This window comes from Primulina huaijiensis, chromosome 3, assembly GCF_012295235.1.
Source record: "Primulina huaijiensis isolate GDHJ02 chromosome 3, ASM1229523v2, whole genome shotgun sequence".
In the NCBI taxonomy this organism is placed as follows: Eukaryota; Viridiplantae; Streptophyta; class Magnoliopsida; order Lamiales; family Gesneriaceae; genus Primulina; species Primulina huaijiensis.
Window position 1 is genome coordinate 28,206,702 of NC_133308.1, and position 23,313 is coordinate 28,230,014.

Consider the following 23,313-nt stretch of genomic DNA (forward strand, 5'->3'; position numbering starts at 1 on the left):
ATTAAGCATTTGAAACAATGTTACTTTAAATGTAACATATCCTCAACTTAATTGTATCATACGCGGGATGTGACACAAAGTTATTTTGCCAAATTCTTGAATAAATGTAGGTCCGAAAAGAGACTATCTCGTTTTTCTTTTGAATAATTTTTTATTATTTTAATAAGAATAAAAGAGATGGATATTGGAAGAGCTTATCACCATACAAATCTAATCGAGCTCAATTTTAAATTATTCTACACTCANATATAAAGAAATGAGTGTCATATCAATTAATATTTTCTTGAAGCAGCATCACCTTCATTAATATATACTACGCCAAGGTCAGAACAGAGCATTTTTCGTAAGAAAAGTGGTGAGCTGTTACTCTTCCTTCAATATATTGCATTTGCATCTTCTTTCACACTTACGTCCTCCTCACATTGCCCTTTCTCTACCTTAAATACCAGTTTATTTCGTTGGATTTTATCTGAAAATCTCCGTTCTTGTCTCGATTTACCTGTGGTTTTCTCTTGTTTCTGGAGGGGGAAAAAGATGTGACATGCGGGGTGATTGTGGTGCATAATCATGAGCTCTCCAAATTTCGATATCCTCCATTTATGGCGGTGGAGAAATCTTGCTTTTATTATGCTGCTTCGGGCTGGATGTTTCGGGCTGAACGCTGACGGGTTGCTTTTGTTGTCGTTCAAGTACGGTATTTTGAGTGATCCTTTCGGAGTTCTGCGGAACTGGAATGAATTTGATGAGACTCCATGTTCATGGAATGGGATCGATTGCGGGACTTGGGGCTCGGAGGAAGCTTATCTTCGGGTGACGGGATTGTCACTCCCGAGTTGCGGGCTTCTGGGATCGATCTCGTCGTCTCTTGGAATGATCGAGAATCTCAGATACCTTAATCTCTCGAGCAATTCCATTAATGGTTCCATTCCTGAATCTCTGTTTGGCGCTTTCGAGCTTCAAATTCTGGATGTTTCGAACAACATGATCACCGGTGAGTTTCCTGAGCTAGTGGGGACGTTGAAGAATCTCCAGGTTCTTAATCTTTACTACAATGCTTTCGCGGGGAGCCTGCCGCGAAATTTGATAGCTCTTACGAATTTAACAGTTGTTTCTTTGAAGAACAATTATTTTGTTGGTTCAATTCCTGGTGGATTTGATTCGGTTCGTATATTAGATTTGTCTTTCAATCTGATAAACGGATCATTGCCCCCAGATTTTGGCGGGACTAGAATTGCGTATTTTAACGTTTCCTTCAACAGACTCTCCGGCGAAATCCCGCCGGAGTTTGGGAGCCAAATCCCCATAAATGCCACCATAGATCTTTCGTTCAATAATTTGACAGGCCCGATCCCAGATTCCAATCTTTTCGTTAACCAAGCTATAAATTCATACTCTGGCAACACGGGGTTATGCGGGAAGCCACTAAACAATCTATGTTCAATTCCATCCTCCGCAGCCACACAGCCTAATGTTTCTTCTGCACCAGACTCTCCTCCTGCGATTGCTGCCATTCCGAAAACCATAGACTCAGACCCAGAAACCTTCGCACCAGGTGGCGGAGATGCTGAATCTCCACCTAGAGGCAAAAGAACTAGGCTGAGAACTGGAGCAATCTTGGGAATAGTCATAGGAGACGCAGCTGGGATTCTAATCCTGGCATCGATTTTCATTTACGTGTACAATCTGAAGAAAAAGAAGAAACCGGACATCACCATCAAAAAGGAAACAGAAAGTCGAAAAGACTTCGGCTGGACGTCCTCTGAATCATCCTCGGAAGAATACAACTGGCTGAGAACATGTACTTGCTTAAAGAAACAAAGACACCCATCCGCAGGAGATGAAGAAGAGACATCCTCGGTAACCACGAATTCCTACAGCGAAGAATCTGAAAACCCGCCAAGAAATCACGAAATGCACGGCCCCCAAGAACAGAAAAAAGGATCTCTGGTAACAGTTGACGGTGAAAAAGAACTGGAGCTCGAGACACTGCTCAAAGCCTCGGCCTACATTTTGGGCGCATCGGGGTCCAGCATCATGTACAAAGCAGTGCTCGAAGACAAAACCGCATTCGCCGTCCGCCGGATTGGAGAAAACGGATTGGAGCGGTTCAGTGATTTCGAGAACCAGATCCGACTGATCGCGAAATTGGTGCACCCGAATTTGATCAGGATTCGAGGGTTCTACTGGGGTTCTGATGAGAAGTTGATTATCTACGACTTCGTTCCCAATGGCAGCCTGGCTAATGCGCGTTACAGTAAGTACTCTACTTAATTTACATATTCCGACAGTATAAAATTTTAAGAATTAGTTTAGGAAAACGGACAAGTAGTAATTAGTGCGAGATTTTAATAGGTATTGTCCCACTTGAGTTGAACATAAATACGCTAGCATTGATTGAACCTTGAAAAATGGATCAAATTCACACCACTTTTGCCACAGCCAGCAAACAATTTAGACTTTAAATTTTATCGTATTTTGGATACTTCAATTGTAATTCCGCCGGATCAAGCTCCACAGGAGCTTGTACTTGTAGAGATTTTCAAATATAATATACTGGGTCAACATATATGTTATCTATATAACTTTTTCATATTTTAAGTTCGCTTTTCTAATTATATAAAGATGGCTCGGATTTGACTAACTTTAGAACGATGGAGATGGAGTAGGTATACCTGAAATGTACATGTGTGTGTGTGTGTATTGCCAAGTCAACCTTCGTCCTGCGGCCAGTTGCTTGTTATCTAATTCCCATGCGCAAGACAGCTAAGTCCACTGTCACCAGGAAAAATTTATATTTAATCTGCATGGAAAGGGACTGGTGATAGACAAATAGAATCTTTCTAGATACCTACATGAGCTTTTTGGGTCTTTATTTTCAGGAAAAGCTGGCTTTCCCCCTTGCCATATGCCCTGGGAAATGCGGATCAAGATAGCAAAAGGTGTGGCCCGTGGGCTTTGTTACATCCACGAGAAGAAGCATGTACATGGAAACTTAAAGCCCAGTAACATTCTTTTGGGCCACAACATGGAGCCTAAGATAGGAGATTTCGGGCTCGCACGGCTGGTAACTGATGATAATAGTTCCAAATTAGCTGGTGGATCAGCCCGGAATTTTGGGAGCAAGAGATCCACAGCCTCGCGGGACAGCTTTCAGGACTGTTTTACTGGGCCTACTCCGAGCCCGAGCCCTAGTGTGATGGGAATCTCACCTTATCATGCTCCCGAATCATTACGAAGCCTCAAGCCCAATCCGAAATGGGATGTGTTCGCCTTCGGCGTGGTGTTCCTCGAGCTTTTGACCGGAAAAGTCATCGTATCCGAGGAAACAGGACACGGACTAGCGATCCGGACACTTACATCAACAGAAGAAGACAAAGAGAAGGTGTTGAGGATGGCTGATGTGGCTATTCGAGCTGACGTGGAGGGCAACGCAGATGCCTTGTTGGCACTCCTAAAGCTAGGATATGGTTGCATATCTTGTGTGCCACAAAAAAGACCAACAATGAAAGAAGTCCTCCAATCACTTGAGAAGATCCCATATTTTTCATTTTCTTCATCATGCATTTATTCTCAATTGTAATGATGATATCAATTTTTTTTCCCTTTTCGTTTCTTCTGTGATTTGTGAATATTCTACTGANTGTGTGTGTGTGTGTGTGTGTTATACTGACTTGATTAGTTAAGTTAATCCAACAAATGTCTCTTAATTGCTCGTTGAATTCAACGTATTTTGGTAACGATGAATCTAAACATCCACGCTTATATATATTCTACGATTTTGTTCTTAGATCCTAAATATGAGAATGAATAAGGACATTTGATGTAATATATATATATATAAGATAGTAGCTAACATCAAATTAACCATAATTGCTTACGCTCATTGCGAACACAAAAACTTCGGTGAGATGGTATAATATATCAATTTTGTGAGACGAATATTATATTTGGATCACTCGTGAAAAAAATATTAATTTTTATGTTAGTATTTTTATGAAGTTAGAAAAACTAAGATAAATGACATTTATACCGACCAGACGATCATAACTTAGGTGTGGGCAAGCGAGATACGGTGACCCAGGTAAAGGAGCACAAAGTAGGTTATGAAGTCGATTGTGTAAATATGGAGTATCGAAAAATATAGCAGATGATGGTCCTTATAGTCGGAGTGACATAACCATATATCTCTGTTGTGGGAGAAGCCCCGCCCATGTGAGAGGAATAAAATAGCAAATGAAAGATTCATGTCAAGAAAGGAGGACAAATGAATGAGATTTTGAGTATTGTAAAATATAGCAGCAATACGGTGCTATCCAACAAAATAAACCGTGATTATTTTTACAATCAATATCCATAAATCAATATTATGATCTAACCAAGAAAAATAATCGAATCTGCAGCATCGTTCGAGCCAATAGAAGCTCAAACACTGAGATTATATCATGTGCGAGACCACAGTTTAGCTTTCACACATATATACAGAATCCAATCATCTAACCTATAATCCAAATGGAATCAAACAAAGCTAATTATGGGAAAATGTAGCATTTCGTATTATATATTATTCTATTTTTGTCACTTGGATAGAAACCAAGCAAGAAAATGTCACCTCCCATTTTAGATTGTTCCTTAAAATTGAGCCATAATCAAGCAAGAAAAGACTGATTAAACGAGTTAAGTCTGGTCGAAACATCTTTTACCGGTGAAAATTGTTTGCTATTCTATATTTTACGGCCTACACAACACCAACTGAATGTTCAAGAGGTGTTATCTGTATTAAACACATGCAAACATCATCTTTTATAGAACACAACACAAGATGAGACAATAAACATAGAAGAAGATTTAAAACAAATTTTCCGTGTATTCAAAAACGTGGCTCCACATGCTATAACAGAGATACTTGTCAAGAAGAAAAACAGTCAATTGCCAACCTGTCCAACATTGGAAAACATTCTTTAATTCAAGAATTTCCTCCTCTGAGAAAACAACCAAAGACTTGGGACGCCCATCCCTGTCTCTGATCCTTGATCAACTAAAGAGGTACATTATTGTAATGAATTATATACTCAGTCTATGATGATATTGCTCAAGAAAAAAATCTCAAAATTACTCTCCATCCCCCAATCAAAGAGATGACGAGAGGCAATTGTTAAATTAATAAGTCGACCCGTCACATGGGATTGGCAAGAATTACAATAACAAATAGTTGAAATGTCGCATAATTGGACTGACTTATGATAGAACACATAGCAAAAAAGTAATTATGAAGTACCATGGCTAATATCAGATGAGTGACAAATGAGAGTTCAATGAGAAGATGGTTAGCCACGCCAACAGGGACTGCTTAGTGAAGCCAGCCTCATGTGCTGATCCTGAGCTCTGCTTCTCTTAAACAGAGGCTTTGGTGATGATGAAGCAGATGATGCAACGGCCCACAAATCATTAGAGCTATCAGAGCTAAAATAGGCGTCAACCACACCACTTGGACTGCTTGGTATGGACTCATGCTTGCGTTTGTGGCAAAGTTTATGGACATGACCATTCAATATCTCCTTTACAAGTTCATGGCATTCGTCCAACTTTTCCTGTTTACATGATTCACAATCAAGAATGTTAATCTTGGTGTATGGTCCGAGGCATGATCTCAATGTTAAACACCAAAGCATATTAAGTCAGCAAACCTTGTTCATTTTGAACAAACTAGTGAACTGATTACGTAACTCCAAAACTTTACAAGGCTCAATCTCTCTAATAACATTAAGCATTGTGGCAGAAGCAATAACCGAAGGAATATAGCGCATGAACCTACAATCTGCATTCATGTGTACAATTGCATCAGAAGTCAAGTCATTTGAACCATGAAAAAATCACTATAAGATTGACATAATTACAGATCAATACACATCAGATCTCGGATTAAAATCTCGATTCCTAATTGTGAGGTCGAATCTTTACAGCAAAACAACCTATATCATACCTGTTATGATAGAGAGAATGAGACTCCGGCACCTCCCCAAAAACTCCCAATGCAGGTTTCCAATCAAACCCATTCTTCTAACAATGTGGTCAATGTATGAGAGTGGAGTCACGGGATTCATCTTCCATTTGAGCGTGGAAAGCACCAAAAGTTCCATTCTCTGAATAGTCTTCGCCTCAAATAGATATTTAGACTCTTCCACCTTAGATACACAAAAGCAAAAGCCCAAAATCAGCTAGAGGCATTTACATAAGCATAAATATTGCAAACGAACAATGGTATAAATGGTGATGAAGAAACGCACCTGAAAGTCTACGAGAAGAGGCACTTGCGTCTCTTCGACCTTTGCCGCGATGGAAAGACAGGCAACAGCAAGCAACTGACTCATCCATGGCTTATCCTTCTGGAAGCAAACGCTTGCAATGAATCTATCAAAGTAGTTCACAGCAAAAACAGAAGTCATGGCCGTGAATCCATAGCACGCAGTACCCTTTAACATCCACTTAACAGCCTCATTTCTCACCATTTTCAAACGCCCATCCGAGTGTATCGCATCGCAACCCAAATGGGCTTGTTCTTTCTCCTTAGACAACAGGCTCAGAAGCTCGTCATCCTCCCAGAAAAGGTCGCGCTCACAAAGAAAAGCAAAGGGCTTTCCACCAATCTCATTAAAATCATCGATTTCCGACACCCTGAAGCCAGAACCACCACTCAAATCCTCATCAAAACGCTCTTCCTCGCAGTAAAGGGCATCAAAGATCGAATTTTGGAGAAGGGATTCTTGTTCTTGAAAATGAGAAACCATCTTCTTCTAAGAAGAAGACACAGGAGCCTCTGCTCATTATCTTATATATGAGAGAGGAAAGCACGAAAGATTGAATCTTGAGCTCTTTGTCATATCTTCGTTTGCTTGTTTTTTGCCCTTTTTTCCTCCCTTAGACACTGAAAAGAGAGGATGGGGGAGAGGAGTAGAGAGAGAGCTGTTATGGAGTGAGGGTTTTTTAATCTGTGCGACTCTCCACACCTGTCCTTTTTCCTCTTTTTCATTTTTTATTTTTTGGCTTTTTGTTTTCATCTTTTCCAAGATTTTTTCAAAAAATAAAAATAAATTTAATAGCTTGCAACACAGGGTCATATGGTGTAATTCATATTTATATTTTTTAGTATCATTTTTCACAAAAAAAATGTCCTCTATTTTATTATTTGAACATAGTATAAATTAGAGGTGTATACGAGTCAAACTATTAATAGCGATTCAACCAAAACTCAACTCGAGCTTGATTTCACTAAACTTGAGGCGAGTTCGTGTTTTAATTGTTTCTACTCGAACTACTCAAGTAACTGTATATATTGATTTCTCTAAATGATAAATAAATTAAGGATATTTTTGTCGATATAAATACAAAATTCAAACCTTAAAATAAAAGAACCTAAAATTTTTCAAGTCTGAGGTTGAGTTCGAACTCTATCATGCTATAAATATTTTAGAGCACGATCTTGGCTGATACTAAAATAAGACAGTTCTTTTCTAAGATCCGAAATTGACTTGGGTTCGTATTTCCAAATCATGATCAAAATGTTATAAGAGGGTCAGGAGGGTGTCCCAACGTAACCTCTCTAACGTTTAAGTTAGAGACTGAATATATATGGTTGTAACTGAGGACGCGGCTAAAAGCAATATATTGAATTTAATAATGAATTTCGCACCCCCAATATTACAGGAAAAAATATGATGACCACAAGTATGAGGTGAGGAACCATATTCATGTGATAGAGGACCACACATTCATCCAAGGCTCGCCTACTCATGAAATTCAACAGTTTCTTCCTATCTTTCTTGCATGTGGCTCGCCCGAGCTATGAGCTTGCCCCTCCTCCTCGGGGGCGAGCTCCTCCTCCAAAAACATCCACGACGACCTTTGTTTTCATGTTTTTATCAGCAATATCTTAATTTACTTTTCATTTTCCCATTTCTTCTTGACATACCCTTTAGCTTAATCCCAAGAATATTAGAGAATCGACCATAAGGGGCAATCTTTTCCCCTCTTGAACGAGCCTTCCACCTTCACAATTTTCACTTCTTCCACACAATTTCATGGACCAGTCCGACTTGTCCCAAAGTGGATTCAAAGTACATAATGGAAGAATCGGCTTCCGCTAATTCTGCACCCTAAGCTGGGTTAGGCTCTCACTAAGCTTAAACCATGAATTGGGTTTAACCATGTTTAGCAATCTGAGTAACTTGTTATTTTCACGAATCTAACTCAACTCAACTCGTGTGCACTCTTAGTATCACATGTGGAACAAGACAAATGTCATATTTAAAACACATTTTTGTAGAATTTATATGCCAAAAATATCCATTAATCTGGAAATCGGGTCTAAAATACAATTATTTTTAAGAACAAAAAAGATAAAATCAACTTCTTGAAATGTATACGCATATACATACATATATTTGATAAGCTAGTCATTTAGTTTAGGTTTGCTGTATTAGTTATCAAATTCAATTATATCATGACAACTAGATCCAACTTATGTTGTCTAAGCATTGACATTGAGCCAAATCTACAACTTGGAATCAATTATCATGTCTCATTATTAATTATGATTATTAAAATGCAACTAAGTTAGCTGCTAATTTCAACTTGGGAAAAATAATAAAGCTTTAATTTTTAGAATTATAGGAACTTAATTCAAAATCTTTAGACTCCAGATATATACAAGGATTTATCTTCAAAAAAAAGCCACTATGTGTTTTATTCATATACAGTTAAAAATTAATAGTTACCAAAATATTCATAAAAAGCGTTTAAATTGTTGCATCATTATCAGCAACTATAAATTTTGATAAAACGACAAACGTTCGGTCTTACAAAATATAAAATTTCCATTTTTTTTTATATTTTCCTACTATTTTTAGATTTTAAAATTCAATCTAAATTAGTAGAATTAAATTTTGATACTTGAACAAACGAGTCAAAAGCTAAAATACTGATAGGAGATTCTCGCTCCTCTGGTTTATATATAATCAGATTTGAATGAGAAGCGTGCTTATTGCTTAATGCCGTTAACATTCCGCAGTCAAACTGCACTCGAATTTGACCGTAATATACTAATCAAATAATTCGAGAAATTACTAAAATAAAATAATATAACTAAAAATTAAATTCCAAAAAAAATAATAATAAAGGAATTAAATCCCATGTGGAACTAAAAGACGAAACGTATGTTCCACGGAGGGATTTATGCTCTCGATTATTGCAATGTCTTTAAAAGGTGACAACTCACAAAATGGTTTCCATGAATTTTAATTTGTATTTTATGGATTAAATATTCAAGAGGGTTGATAAAATATTTAACGTACATGGAAGATTCAAGTTGAAGAGTTGTACATTTTGTGTTGTGAAATTTATATTCTTTGGGAAAAATAAAGTGAATATTTATTTGAAGAAAGTGATAGTACATATTAAACCAATAATATAAATATTTATATATTTGGACGAGTAAAAGCTAGAAATAAATAATAATAAAAGTGAGATTTAACGTCGAATTAAAAACCATAGTTTTTACCCTTAAAGCCTCCATCTAACAGCCGTTAAATTCTATATCTACAATAATGAACTCAACACTCGAGGCTATTGTCCCTATTGATGTCTCTAGAATCAAGGGCTTCACCTAAACTTATGGCTAATTTAACACAGGCATGTCTGGCTGATCTGTCGGCTTAATATAGTGTACAAAATTACAAATTAATTTAATGGAGAGAATTAGGGTTTTAGTTATATCTGTTTTTAGTTTCAAACTTGTAATTTATCTAAGTTTGATTTTCATCCAATAACTAATTTTTTTTGTTTTTTGTTTTACCCCGAAATTATTAAATCTAATGAGTATTACTTATTTGACAACTATATTTTTCTACAGGGCTTATGTGATTAAAATAAATCATATGTTATATATATTAAAATAAATTTAAGAAAAATGAAGGAAAAACTAAAGCCAAACACTACTCGTTATTTTAAAATGAGAGGAAAAAATATTTTCTTTTTCTTTTTCTTTTATTTTTGTTTTTTGGATTTTAATTTATATAATATAGTATTTATTTTCGTCACATAAGCTACGAAATAGAACTTCAGTTCTAAATAAAAAATATTCTTGAATTTAGTGGTTTTGAGCGAAAAAAGAAAAAAATATCAAGTTAGTAGATGAAAACAAACTTTGGACAAGTTACATAGAATATAGAACGTACATGTCAACTTACATTATTAAAATTATAATTTTTTCAAATTAATATTCAAGCACTTGGTTTCTAGACGAATAAATTTCACTTTGTAAAATTTATATTTTTGAATAAAAATTATAAATAATATTTTAAAAATTTCAGTTATCTCGATGGCCTCATTTCTCTCTTCACCAAATAAAATGATGGAAAATAAGTGCTAATTATTGTGCATAGGCCAGCCCTATCAAATTAATGAAAATTATCATAAAGTTTTGCACGAAGGGTTACTTAATTGTACGTCTGATTGGCTGTATGATACGTAAACAATTAGCTGTCCAAGAATATTGTATATGATGGAAAATTAATGTCCGCATGCAAAAAAAAAAAAAAAAAAAATAGGGTAGACTACAGCATAAAATCGTAATCTCTAATTAATTATTGCAATGTAGGAATTAATTGTGTTCAATTGATGTCTTTGTTATGCCATGTGGGGTTCTATAGAAATTGTTTATGATATATACACATTTTATGTGCAAAATAAATATCATAAATATGGAAATTTGTATTTTTGTCATATATTTTATTCTCTTTTGCGATTTTAATCATTTATGCTGTTAAATTTCAGTATTAAGCTAATTTTTGATAATTTTAATCAATTTTCTTCACAAGTACTGATATATGTCATTATATACGTCAGCGTCTCATTGATGTCATATCAGTGCAACGTCGAAAAATTTACTAAATTGATAAAATAGGGAACCAAGACTGGAATTTAATAATATAAAACACCAAAATCACAAAAGAAACAAATATAATACATTTTTTCTTATGAATAATGGAAGTTCATGGAATAATTTTGATAATTCAGTAAAACTAAGTATAACAAACTTTAAAAAATATTGCATGGTATAACACAACTCTATGTCGAGACCGGACTAGTATCACAATGGTAGAGGTCTAACCCGTGTAATATTAGGTCATAAGTTCGATCGTCTCCCCTTTTTGTACTAAAAAAAAAACACAACTCTATATCATATTTTATGAAAGAAGTGTTTGCCACTAGAGATGACAAGATGTAAAAAAATTCTATAAATATAATTGTGTGACAACTGAATTATCACGTTTTAACGGAACGATTCTGAGTCCATAATAATAAAGAATATTTTAGTCCTATCCTGAATATATAACTAATAACAATTATATTATATTGTATGATAATACTGTAAAGCAGCCCACATTTATTATTATACTGGGTGTACATATTGTTGCAGAAAACACTGATACTTTTTTCTTGGGCAATATATATATCGTCATACTGCCATTGATTTAAAACTTGAACCTTCGCTTTCATTTTAATTTTTAAATTTCTTTAATAAATATTCAGGATTCTGATATCGACATCCTCGCAATTATCTACTTGAAACACCTACATTAATATGCATAAATAATTATTTAATTTTCTGAATGAAATTTTAAATTTTCCGTCACTTAATATAAATTTATTTATTTTTATTTTGCTAATAATATTTTGCATTAATTACAAAAACTTGCGACTCGACTCAAATAAAATTAACTTAAACTAATATGTTTAAATTATTATTTTGTTAGATTAAGAATTATTAGGAATCTTGATTTTAATAATGTTGGGTTAAGCGTGCATGAGTGAGAGTATTACTGGGATGAGTGACCTCCTGTGAAGTTCTCATGCGTCATACTGCTGATCACGACGTTGCACCACTTGATATGGTTGGCTAAGTGAGCCGTAAAAGAGTAACATCGGATCTTAACGAGTAATACTATCTCTGCTGAGGACATGACCGACAATAGGGAAAGGATAAGACTGATATCTAAGGGATATGAGACAACACCAGCAGATACACATACACCTCTCCGGACTAATGGACCTAACGGCCCGACCTATTAGCACCCAAGTAGGTGCACTCTGTGCGGAGTATATGGAAATAAAGTTGCGTCTAGGCTAACAGCTATAACTTTTTATCTAGTAATAAGCGCTTGATCCTAACAAATAATAATAAAAACTTGTTATTGTGTTGCTAGTATATTTCATTAAGTGTGTATTTGCTATAAGTCAATTTGGAAGTTTTGAGAAGATGAAACTCAAATTTAGTCAAGCTAGAAATTTAGCGAACTGAACTTGTTATAGCACATTGATCCAAAGAATCTCAGTCGTCAAACAATTAAATAAAAAACCTCAAATTGCTACAAGTCATATTTCAGGGCAGCTTGACGAATTCGGATGTTATCTGTGCTTAACCAGAGGCCTGATCAAGTTCAAACTAGATGACACAAATATAACATCAGGCTTGAAGTGAGCAGCTATGGTATTTTGACATATCTTTTAGCTCAATTTTCAAAATATAATGATTCAATATGTGTTACGAATATTACACAATGAGCTACAAATCCTCTTCCAAAGTCAACGTCCAGATCTGATCTTAAGATGGTGAAAAAACATAGAAGTTGTTAATCTTCAAACATCCATAAACAAATTTGTTCATTTTTATTTTATCGTATTTAATTATCGTTACTGTTTTAACAGATATTGTTGAAGCATTCTATGTCTTCTTTCAAACACCAAAATGTTTGATAAAAATTTTCAATCAAACTGTTTTTATGCATTCAACTTGCATTCTTTTTAAATTATTTCCAAATATTTGCTCGTTTTTTGGGGTTATGTTGAGTTTCTTCCACTCGGTTTAGAATCAAACTCGATATAATTTATCAATGTTCGTTTCTTTTTTGAACATTTCAAGAACAAACTATTATTGCTCTTTTTGAAATAAAATATTTTAAAGTGTGTATTCAGCCCTATAAACTCATTTTCATTCCCAACAGATTTCTTTCAATTCAACTTCATAATAAGTTGTTACAATTATGAATTTTCTCCATAATATAATATGTTTAGATAATTGTAGTTTTTTTTTAATCCCGTAAAAATCAATTCATAGATCAAAATGTTCAAATACAAGTATTCTTGACATCCCTAGACAAATCAACATAAACATAAACTAAAGTAGAAACATGAAAGAATAATACATCGGGCATACTCGAGCCAATCAAAAACATACAACTTAATAGGTGTCGACGTGTCGTCAGGAAGTGAAGATAAAGACATACGAGCACAAAAATCTTTATATTGTGAAACGAAGCCTCAACCAAAGGAATTCATGAGATTGTTAATTTGAGAGAGAGAGGAGTTTGAGTTAGTGTTAATACTTGTGTATAAATGTGCTACGCACGACATGCAATAAAGAGACTGAAATAGTCGCAGAAGCCAAAATAAAAAAAGAACGAAAAAGTACCTGTCATATCTTCTGTTGTCAAATGGGGTTTGCATGCAGGCTAGCTGTTGTCGATGGAAAATCTAACATTTTAAACTACCCATATGAAACGATTTGCCAAAAAATTTAAACCGCCCGTAAAATCTACTTGATAAATAAAGAAAACATGTTCCAGGGTAATTTCCTAGGGGATCGTTCTATATTCAATCGGGTGTAGTCATGCAGGTTGTGGTGATAACAGAAAGATGTATCTGAACCATTCACAATGCTATATATATATACCTATAGCTACTTTTATTAACGTCTTCAACATCCTTTCCTAGTGGCTCTTTCTACGAGATACATGGAGTATTTGCGGGACCACAAGCGATGCAGGTTGAATTTCATTTATCTCCCCAGATATAAAAATTTATGTGAACTATATCTCTACCAATTTTTTTTAAAATATGATTTTATCACCGGGGACCAATTGTGGGTAAGATATCGTCAATCACAGCTAGTGATCCAGGTTCCAGTGTAATATTGATATAATATGTAAAGAAACAAAGTGGATGATTTCGCTTTTGTTTTTGAAAGCTGATGCGAACAAATAACAAACGCGACTTTAGTTAGCAGTGCTCAAAAGTTGCTATCCTGTAGCCCCAATAATACGATCCTTCGTCTGAGGACCTTTCGTCTTTGGAGGATTACAAGTCCTTTTCAGTTCAGACATGTTTGCTTCATTCAATCAATGCTTTGCATACCCAAACACTCTGAAAAAGAAGGCCTTGTAAATTCAATTTGAGCCATTCAAAATCACTCGATCCATTTTAAATTAAGGTCAAAATCTGTGCCCGATAACTTTTAATTTACTCACAATTACCAGTTACAGACACCGGTGTTTACTCGAAACAACGTTGTTTTTTCCCCGGTTAGGTGATCTACATGACTCCATGGCGATGGATGGAAGTTATATATATAGTCAACTCTCATCTCGGGATTTTTTTTATTACTACATTTAGGATCGAGGGTCTTATGCTTCATTCAAAATTATATTTGTTGGTGATAATTCGATTCAATTTTTTAAAAACTTTACGGCAATTCAAGGTGTCATGTTTTGATTGTTCTAATGACAATGTCGATTACTGCATCACAACAATCACTATCTTAATAATTATACTTATTGAAATCAATAAGAATCAAGCACGTGTTATTGACACTGATACAAATTGTAAGATTGTTTTTTACTGTTTTATAAAAAGTTATAACATAGACAAATATTACACGCAGACATTGGATGCATATGATGGGCATGATTTTGATATACGAGTGACTCCATTTTTCAACATCCGATACTATGTGTTTATATGATCCACTCAGTGCTGAAAAATTATCATATGCATAGTAGTGTACATTTTTTGAAAATAATGAATAATTTTTTTAAAAAAATCAAATAAGTTCGTTAAAAAACTTGTCCGGATCATATATAGGATGCCCATTTGAGCGAACTTGCATTTTGTTCCTTTGACTCGATTTTCATTCTTTTTCAAACAAAAATGACTTATAGTCTATTTGACACCAAGATCCCAAAAAAATCGAGACGAGGTCTCAGTTTCCAGAACAAATTGTAATAAACTATATCCCTCACCTTAAAAACATTATGGAAGCAGGAATCATTTTGATAAAAGGAGATATGAAATCTGATGCTATTTATGCTTTTTTTTTTATGTTCACAAATATAGAAAAACCGAGAAAAGTTTACTAGCAAAATTCAATGCATAAAAAGTCCAATTCCGTTACAAGAGATGCCAATTATTCAATCTACACTCAGACTTGTTATTGTAAAGCCGCTAAAAGGGGCCCAACAATTTTCCCATTTTGAGCCCGTTCATGTATGGGCCCATAATCTAGTCGTTCACATATATATATTAGTGTCATACTGCGATTGGTTTTTGTGTATAATGATTTTTAAAGTTTTACAGTCTTTTTTAATATAAAACTGTGAACAATAATAGAATCACAAATAATTTGCGTACAAGTGATCGTAATATGATAAAAAAAAATTAACCAACTTTTTAAAAAAGTCCCCACAAAAAGGCCAACTATACAAATACACAATACAGTTCGTAAAAAATAGTCCCGTTTTTCTTGTAGTGAATACATCTACAATTTTCTTTAGGGGTTTAATCCATATTATTTGGTGATATAACATTATTTTATTATTATTATTATTATTCAAATTCAAAGTCTTTGAAATATATGATAATTTGACAAAATTTATTGGGGCTAAATTATTAAACTTGGCTTTGTGGACACTTGGACAACATCGAAATGGGGTACTGGAATCCTAAGCATTAAAGCACCAAATTCTGGATAAAGGATGCATTGGCATTGGACAAATAAGTAATCATTTTGCTTTTCTATGATTTATACTTTGTCAAATCCTAAATTACATTTCCCAAAACTTATAATAATTACGCAACTCTTGAAACATTTTGATACATTAAAAAGTATTATTCAGATTATATTATCTTTGTTTAAATTAATAAAGAGTGTGATTTCAAATATTTGTATTTCGATTATAAATTAATTAATAATATTATTTTTTAAAAAATTTAAAAAGGTTCCATTATAATTTTATAACTACCCCTTTGACGGGCCAAATTTTTTAATACCACACATTTATATTCACCTCATCTCCCAAATCTCAACTCAATCCGACCACCAAAATCCCTTTCACCTCGGCGGCGCGTTTTTTCCTCTCGCCGTCGTCAAATAACCTGAAATGGGCCAAAGCGCCTCCATCCAAGACTATTCGCCTGAGAGTTCGAATCATTTCCTTCATCCTAACTTTACCCTAGAGTCCTGCTCCGATGACTCGAATCCTCGGCCTGCGGTGGGCGTCTCTGTAGATCAACGACACGATTACTCGTCCGAGATTCCCGATGAATGCTTAGCTCTAATCTTCCAGTCTTTGAGCTCCGGCGACAGGAAGCGTTGCTCCATGGTCTGCTGCCGCTGGCTCGCCGTTGAAGGACAGAGCCGCAGCCGCCTTGCTCTTAACGCCTCAAACGAGGTTTCTACTCTCCTCCCCGTGATATTCGCCCGGTTTGATTCGGTCACTAAGCTTGCCCTCCGCTGCGACCGCAAGTCCGTTAGCATAAACGACGATTCGTTGACATTGATTTCCCTCCGATGCCGCAAACTCACCCGCCTCAAGCTCCGCGGCTGCCGTGAGATCTCTGATCAGGGAATGTTGGCTTTAGCACAAAATTGTAAATATTTGCGTAAATTTTCATGCGGATCGTGTATGTTTGGAGCCAAAGGCATGAACGCTCTGTTGGATAATTCATATTCGCTCGAGGAACTTTCCGTTAAACGTTTGCGGGGAACTAATGATTTATATACTGCTGAGATGATTGGACCAGGGGTTGCAGCATCGTCGCTGAAGTCAATTACTCTCAAGGAGCTTTACAACGGCCAGTGTTTTGGGTCATTGATGATTGGATCCAAAAATTTGAAAACTTTGAAGATTTTGAGGTGTTTGGGTGATTGGGATATGCTACTGGAAAATATTACTAGGAAGAAGAATTGTTTGGCTGAGATACATTTGGAGAGGCTGCAAGTGAGTGATGTGGGGCTAATGGCTATTTCGAAATGCCCGGATTTGGAGATCTTGCACCTGGTAAAGGCTCCTGACTGCTCGAATGATGGGATTTCGGCAATTGCCGAGACTTGTAAGCTTTTGAGGAAGCTACATATAGATGGGTGGAGGACGAACAGGATAGGCGATGAGGGTCTGATTTCGATTGCCAAGAATTGTGTGAATCTTGTGGAACTGGTTCTTATTGGGGTGAACCCGAGTTCCGTGAGTTTGATGGCTATGGCTTCAAATTGTCAAAAGTTGGAAAGATTGGCCCTTTGTGGAAGTGAAACAATAGGCGATCCCGAGATATCGTGTATTGCAGTCAGATGTATGGCATTGAAGAAGCTTTGCATAAAGGGTTGTCGTGTGACAGATACAGGGATTGAGGCGTTCGCTTTTGGGTGTCCCAATTTGGTGAAGATGAAAGTGAAGAAGTGTAAGGGAGTAACGAGTGAAGTTGCAGACTGGCTGAGGGCCAGAAGGGTATCTCTGGCTGTGAATTTGGATGTCGATGAGATCGAACCTGAGGCCATGGAGGTGAGTACTAGTGGTGGAGGAGCCCATGATGACGGGGTAGAGTTCCCATCAATATTCAATGGAACAATAACTGGTGTTGGTGCAAATGTTGCTCCAGCAGATGTTGATGTTCCATCAACGAGTAACGGAGGTAGATCATCCAGTAAGTCTAGGTTTAGCCTTCTTGCCGGAAGGACTCTCGTTGCTTGTGCTTTTCGGAGGTTATCAATTGGTAATAGCAGTTCAAATTTATAGCTTATTAATGAACTGGATAAGAATTAAAATGGTGAATTCTTGTTCAATGTGAGCTGTTTTTTCATGTACTTGAAACATAGTTTGGCTACAACTTTGGCTTGAACTTCTGTTGTTGGTTACTTCGGTGTCATTGTGCTATTTGCTGCTCAAATTTGTACAAATTTAGACCCCTCTTCCTGTTGACTATTTGAGCTTTTATCACATAGTATATACTTTCTCGAGTTCTCCTGCTGTTCAGTTATTAGAACCAATCTTATTTTGTTTATTTTCAGTTTGTTTTCACTTCCACGAACTTCATATATAGATTTTTTTCCCTGTGTCTGTTCTATATCCGTACTACGATAAATTTAAAGTGTTAATAATTTTGGTGAAATATATCACGATGTCCTCTTGCTAGCTCCTTCACCATGGGGTTTTTGACACTGTGGAGCCATAGTTCATAATTTTGGGGAAAAAATATATCGTATCGAAATTTAATTTAAAAGTAGACAAATATTTCTACTTACTGGGCTTGAATTACAAATGTGAAATATTTAAATTTGGTCACATATATGTCTACTTTTGCTTTAAATTCAATTTCGGCGTGAGAAAGCTTGGATGTCACATATATCAGGTGAGATAGACTGATATCTTATTTAACTAGAAGATAAAAACACAAAGAAAATCCAAATTCTAAGATTTCAAATATCTACATTTAATCTTTATATTTCTAAGAATTATTTGCATTTTTTTTTAAAAGAAGAAGATATATGTGCAGTCTTGATAAATTTATCAAGAATATTTTCTCGAATCAAATGGCGGTTTATTTCTATATATATGTTTCAACTCAATAGTCAATCAACACCGTATTAATCAATGCACACACCATTATGTTTGTAAATTTAATATCGGGGGACCATAGTTCTAGTTGGATAAGATTAAAATAATAATTATTATTTTTATCTAAAAGATAAATATGAAAGACAACTGAGTTGACTTTTGACATGAGTCAAGGGGCGGCCGTGGTGCGACCCTCCAGATGCAAGTGTATCGCAAAACAAAAATTTATATCTGAATATGGATCGTTTGGACAAATACTTTAAAATAATATTTTTAGTGATGCATAAGTTAAAATTAAAATAAATTAAAATATATATTGCTAGGTGAAATAATTGTCATTAGTGAGTAGAGCCATCAAAATTTGATTTTTGTGTTGCTGAACATTTTAAAAGATTTGAGTTGTACCGTTATCACATGTATAATTTTTAGTAAAACAGAAAGCGTTCGGTCCTACAATTGATATTAGAGCCAAGATCATGGGTTTGATTCTTATTTATTACAAGCAGTGTAATTATTGGGAGAAAGATTGTTGGGTACAAAGTAATCGAAACATGATGTGCTGTTGTGCGTTTTAAAATATTTGAGTTACATCGTTACCAACCGTTATTACTTTTAGTAAACCGGGAAACGTTCGGTCCTACATATATGTTTGAATAATATTTTTGTAAAACGTTCTTTAAAAATATTTTTTAAAAAATGTTCTTCAAATTTAATTTTTAAGAACAATTAAGAGGTATTTTTTGATATTTTTAGAATAAAAAACACGAGTTTAACGATAATGAAAATGTTTTTATAGAATAATTGTCCACACACTTTTTTAATTAATTTTAACAATTTTCTTTTATATAGTTGAACAAACACATTTTCAGCTCTAAAAATGTTTAAATAAAATAGTTATTTAAATACATATTTATTTTCAAAACAACTTTTAGAACATTTTATAAATGTTTTTGTATGTTCATAAATGTTTTTGTAAAAAAAATACACTTTTATAAAAGCGTTTTATAAATATTAATTCAATTTGATTTTTTTAATAAAATAACGATTTTCCGATCATTTGGGTTTTTCATGAGATACTCTGGTAATTTTTTGAAAAAAGTTTTTTTTTAATCTGCAGTTAACAGCTCATTCATTTCTCTTATTAGAACTCTCGTAGTCTCTTACAATATCGTATAGTAATCTTCTCAATTCTTTTTGAGATTCAATGGAAGACGAGAACACGAGAAGTATCGACGCCATCGATTTTTGAAACCTTCAATTTCGAATTGGTTCAACGGTTTAAAATATATATACATTGCATGGCGTCGATGCTATATAAATTTAAGCCCTTTTCTTTTTGTGATACTAATGCAGACCAGTACTACTCCATGTGCTTTCGAGTTGTGGTCATGGTAACCCAAAACTTCAATGCCTACTGGTTTTATTAATAAATGCTTAAACCCCTACATTTATCTTGGGCAGTGTCAGTAAAAAGTTTTCTGCAAACTTAATTGCTTGCATGCATGCATTTAAAGTTGTATTCCTCGTCGGTCGGTCTAGGTCTAGAAAGACAACAGTCAATAACCTCATTTGACAGGGTTTGATTTTTGTTTACTTACATAGTTGGAAGTTGGGTCGTTTCTTCGTGACTAATCTTGTTTTTTCGGAGTGACATCAGATCAATTATATTCAATGTTTACATCATTAATGCTCTGTGAAATGTCAACATTATAAAAATAAAATAAAAATGGAAAAGAAAAATTATTGATTTATTATATTAATACCAAAATTCGATGGTTTATTTGACAAAAAGCTAAAATATACCAGCTTACAAAATTTTTTTAATATAATTTTACTGTTTAAAAAATTAATCCGAAATGGGAATTTGAGATAAAATTTTGGTTTAATTTTAAAAGATATCAGAATTTCAAGATTAAGATATTTGGATTGGGAGAGGTAACAAAGGTAATCGATCTTATTTAGGTTTCGTTGTCCATGGCATGAGAGAGATGTGGAAGTTGGCCACATTATTTGAAGGTGAAATAATATTTTGATTTCTTCTCTCTTTTTTTTTTTAAAAAAAAAAGAATAATGTTTGAATTTGTAAAATATTAATTACATTTAATGAGAGAATATGCAAGTCTGATTATTTCTTACAATTTGGGCAGCGGTGGTGAGGGCCAATTTTCTGTACACATGATGTTAAGGAAAGTTATGGCATCTTAGTACCCTATTAGCATGTGGACGACAATGGAGTCCTATTTTGTCGGTACATATTATTTACTTCAAATTTTACGATTACAAATACATTTACTAATTGAAAGACAAAAAACGTAGTAAATTTCACTCGTGGCATGCCTTTTGCACTTATTATAAACTTGAAACTGTCTTTACTTTTTTTGTGGAAGTTCATATATTATCACGTCTAAGATTGGTTGGGATTCACGTTCAAATTTTCTTATTTGCCTGCATTCTATCCTGTCTAAAATTCTGTTTTAGGGCCAGAACCCATCTCACAGGCCCGATTGCCCGGTCCTTCGGTTGCCTGCAAAATATGCAGTATCTGAATTTATCTTACAATAAATTCTACGTTGCAGTTCCTGAATCTTTGTGCAGGCTTAGCAACCTCTTCGAGTTGACGTTGAAATATAATTACTTCACATAAGTTAAACCCGAATGCAGGGAACTGATCAAGAACAAAGTGCCGGAGAAATCGAGGCCGCACCGGAGATTCCCAGAACTTATGCTGCTCTGCAGAGGTATTGAGAACGCGAAAATATATATATTGTAATTGAACAAGAAAATTAAGATGATCAGGTTGTCATACCAGCATATCTTTCAGTGTTCAATAATTCTGCCAGTTCCATCAAGTGTAAGCTGGTTGTAGAGTATAGATTGAATAGTACCATGGCGTAAAGATTAGGAATATGGTTTGAATATACATGTAATTGATGGAAACATCTATCGTTATACATACTTAATAAGGAATATAGTTTTTCTTTTCGATAACTTGTTTATTTTTGTGTTTTGATTCACTAAATTGGATTTTAGAACACAAATTTTTAATTTTTTATTATTTTGATCTAATTGTCTATATAAAAATTATTTATAAAATATTGAAAAATAATTGTATGACATCGAAAATTACTGAGTTGTCAGATACCACGTCAACTATTTGATCAAAATAGTTGAAAATTAAAAGTTGTTATATACCAAAATCTAAAATTGAACAACTTAACGAAAAAAAAATCATTTTCCTTAATTAATATTTAATTAAACTTCATTAACAACGCAAATTGTAGATTAGAAGCCTACGAAGATGGGAGGATTTTATCATTTCTTGAAACGTGTGGATTTGAGATTTTTACCAAGACCTTATTACTATTATTATTATTATTATTATTATTTTCTCTTAAAGATGGAACCGCAGCCTCTTCGGTGCACTAAAATACTGGGCTAAAACACCTTATGAATTTATTATTAGATAAGTGTCCTTATAATATATTTCAATGTTTAATAAAATTTTGATTCACCTTAGGAAAATCAAATTTAACACTTCTCTACATCAACAACTAAAATTTTAATGTGTAAAACAAATTTTACGATATTTATCTTTCATTCCAAGTTTTAGTATGGGTATACAAGATATTGGTTACATAGGGGAAATCACAATTTGTGTGTGTTGTCTGGCTGCAAATATGGTAATCTATATTTCACAAATAAGATCTTGATCGTGTTCTGTTGGACTTTGTAATTAGTCTACTGGGCTTTTTCCATTTTGAATGAAAAATGGATAAATATCTTAAGACCTTTTTAAGTAGATGATAAATGTGGAATGAAGAATGTCTCACATAGGAAAATAATCTTAGCATGAATGAGTTTATATTGAGTTATACTTTGTGAAGGTGTAAAAATGATTGGTCAATAGTCTCTCTCGCGTGTTTTCACAGAGGGTGGCATTATAAAGACTTGACTTGTGTGTAAGTGTAAGAGCGCGACATGGATGCATTGAATGTCGGAGAATCAAGGAAAAACTGCCCACCAAAGTTGACCTGACTTTTGTTATTTTCCTGAATTTTATTTTCGAAAATTCACTCCAGATCCTTCTAGATGTGAGCTTCCAACTAAGCAATTTTTGGCTTTTCGGATGGCCATCTCCACCAGTCGCATATTACTTTGTTTCTCTTCATCTTTATGTCTCATGCTGGTCTGCTCCAGCTCGTGATGAAGTTTAGGTACTTCTTCAATTCGTCGATGTAGTACTTTTATGCTATGTTACTACTTGTTGTCCAGTTGTATATTAGGAAACAATTGTCCGATTTGATCATCGAATCACATATCGGAGGGGACGAATCTGTTTCAATGCATTGTTTATCTTATAGGCCTCATTTGCTTTACTGTTTTCGTTCATTTGTTCTTGTTCGGCCTTCTCTATATGTTACAACGTTACACTATTTTGTTCATCTTTCAAAAGCTACATATTTACTTACAAGTGTATCTTTCATTTTCTGATTTTTTTTTTAAAAAAAATTTCTATCATGAGTGCTTATACAATATTGCATCATAGTTGCGTCGGATAAGCGTTATATCATCGATACATCGGAAAAATGATTAA

General features: G+C 34.5%; 3 protein-coding genes across 3 annotated transcripts; 2 read left to right on the forward strand and 1 right to left on the reverse strand.

Annotated features, from left to right (window-relative positions):
• Window positions 1-296: 296 nt before the first annotated feature.
• On the forward strand, window positions 297-3,617 carry LOC140974367 (probable LRR receptor-like serine/threonine-protein kinase At4g37250). Its single transcript, XM_073437762.1, has 2 exons — window positions 297-2,254; window positions 2,880-3,617. Exons 1-2 carry the CDS (start codon window positions 568-570, stop codon window positions 3,578-3,580), a joined length of 2,388 nt encoding a protein of 795 aa, XP_073293863.1. The 5' UTR covers window positions 297-567; the 3' UTR covers window positions 3,581-3,617.
• Window positions 3,618-5,101: 1,484 nt separating this feature from the next.
• Window positions 5,102-6,995, reverse strand: LOC140974368 (cyclin-D3-2-like). The gene is made up of 4 exons (XM_073437763.1): window positions 6,285-6,995; window positions 5,981-6,182; window positions 5,685-5,815; window positions 5,102-5,588 (listed from the first exon to the last, which is right to left on the reverse strand). The coding sequence occupies exons 1-4, from the start codon at window positions 6,783-6,785 to the stop codon at window positions 5,325-5,327; spliced, it is 1,098 nt and encodes a 365-aa protein (XP_073293864.1). The 5' UTR covers window positions 6,786-6,995; the 3' UTR covers window positions 5,102-5,324.
• Window positions 6,996-16,144: 9,149 nt separating this feature from the next.
• On the forward strand, window positions 16,145-18,125 carry LOC140974369 (F-box protein At1g47056-like). Its single transcript, XM_073437764.1, has one exon. The coding sequence runs from the start codon at window positions 16,269-16,271 to the stop codon at window positions 17,898-17,900; it is 1,632 nt and encodes a 543-aa protein (XP_073293865.1). The 5' UTR covers window positions 16,145-16,268; the 3' UTR covers window positions 17,901-18,125.
• Window positions 18,126-23,313: the final 5,188 nt, after the last annotated feature.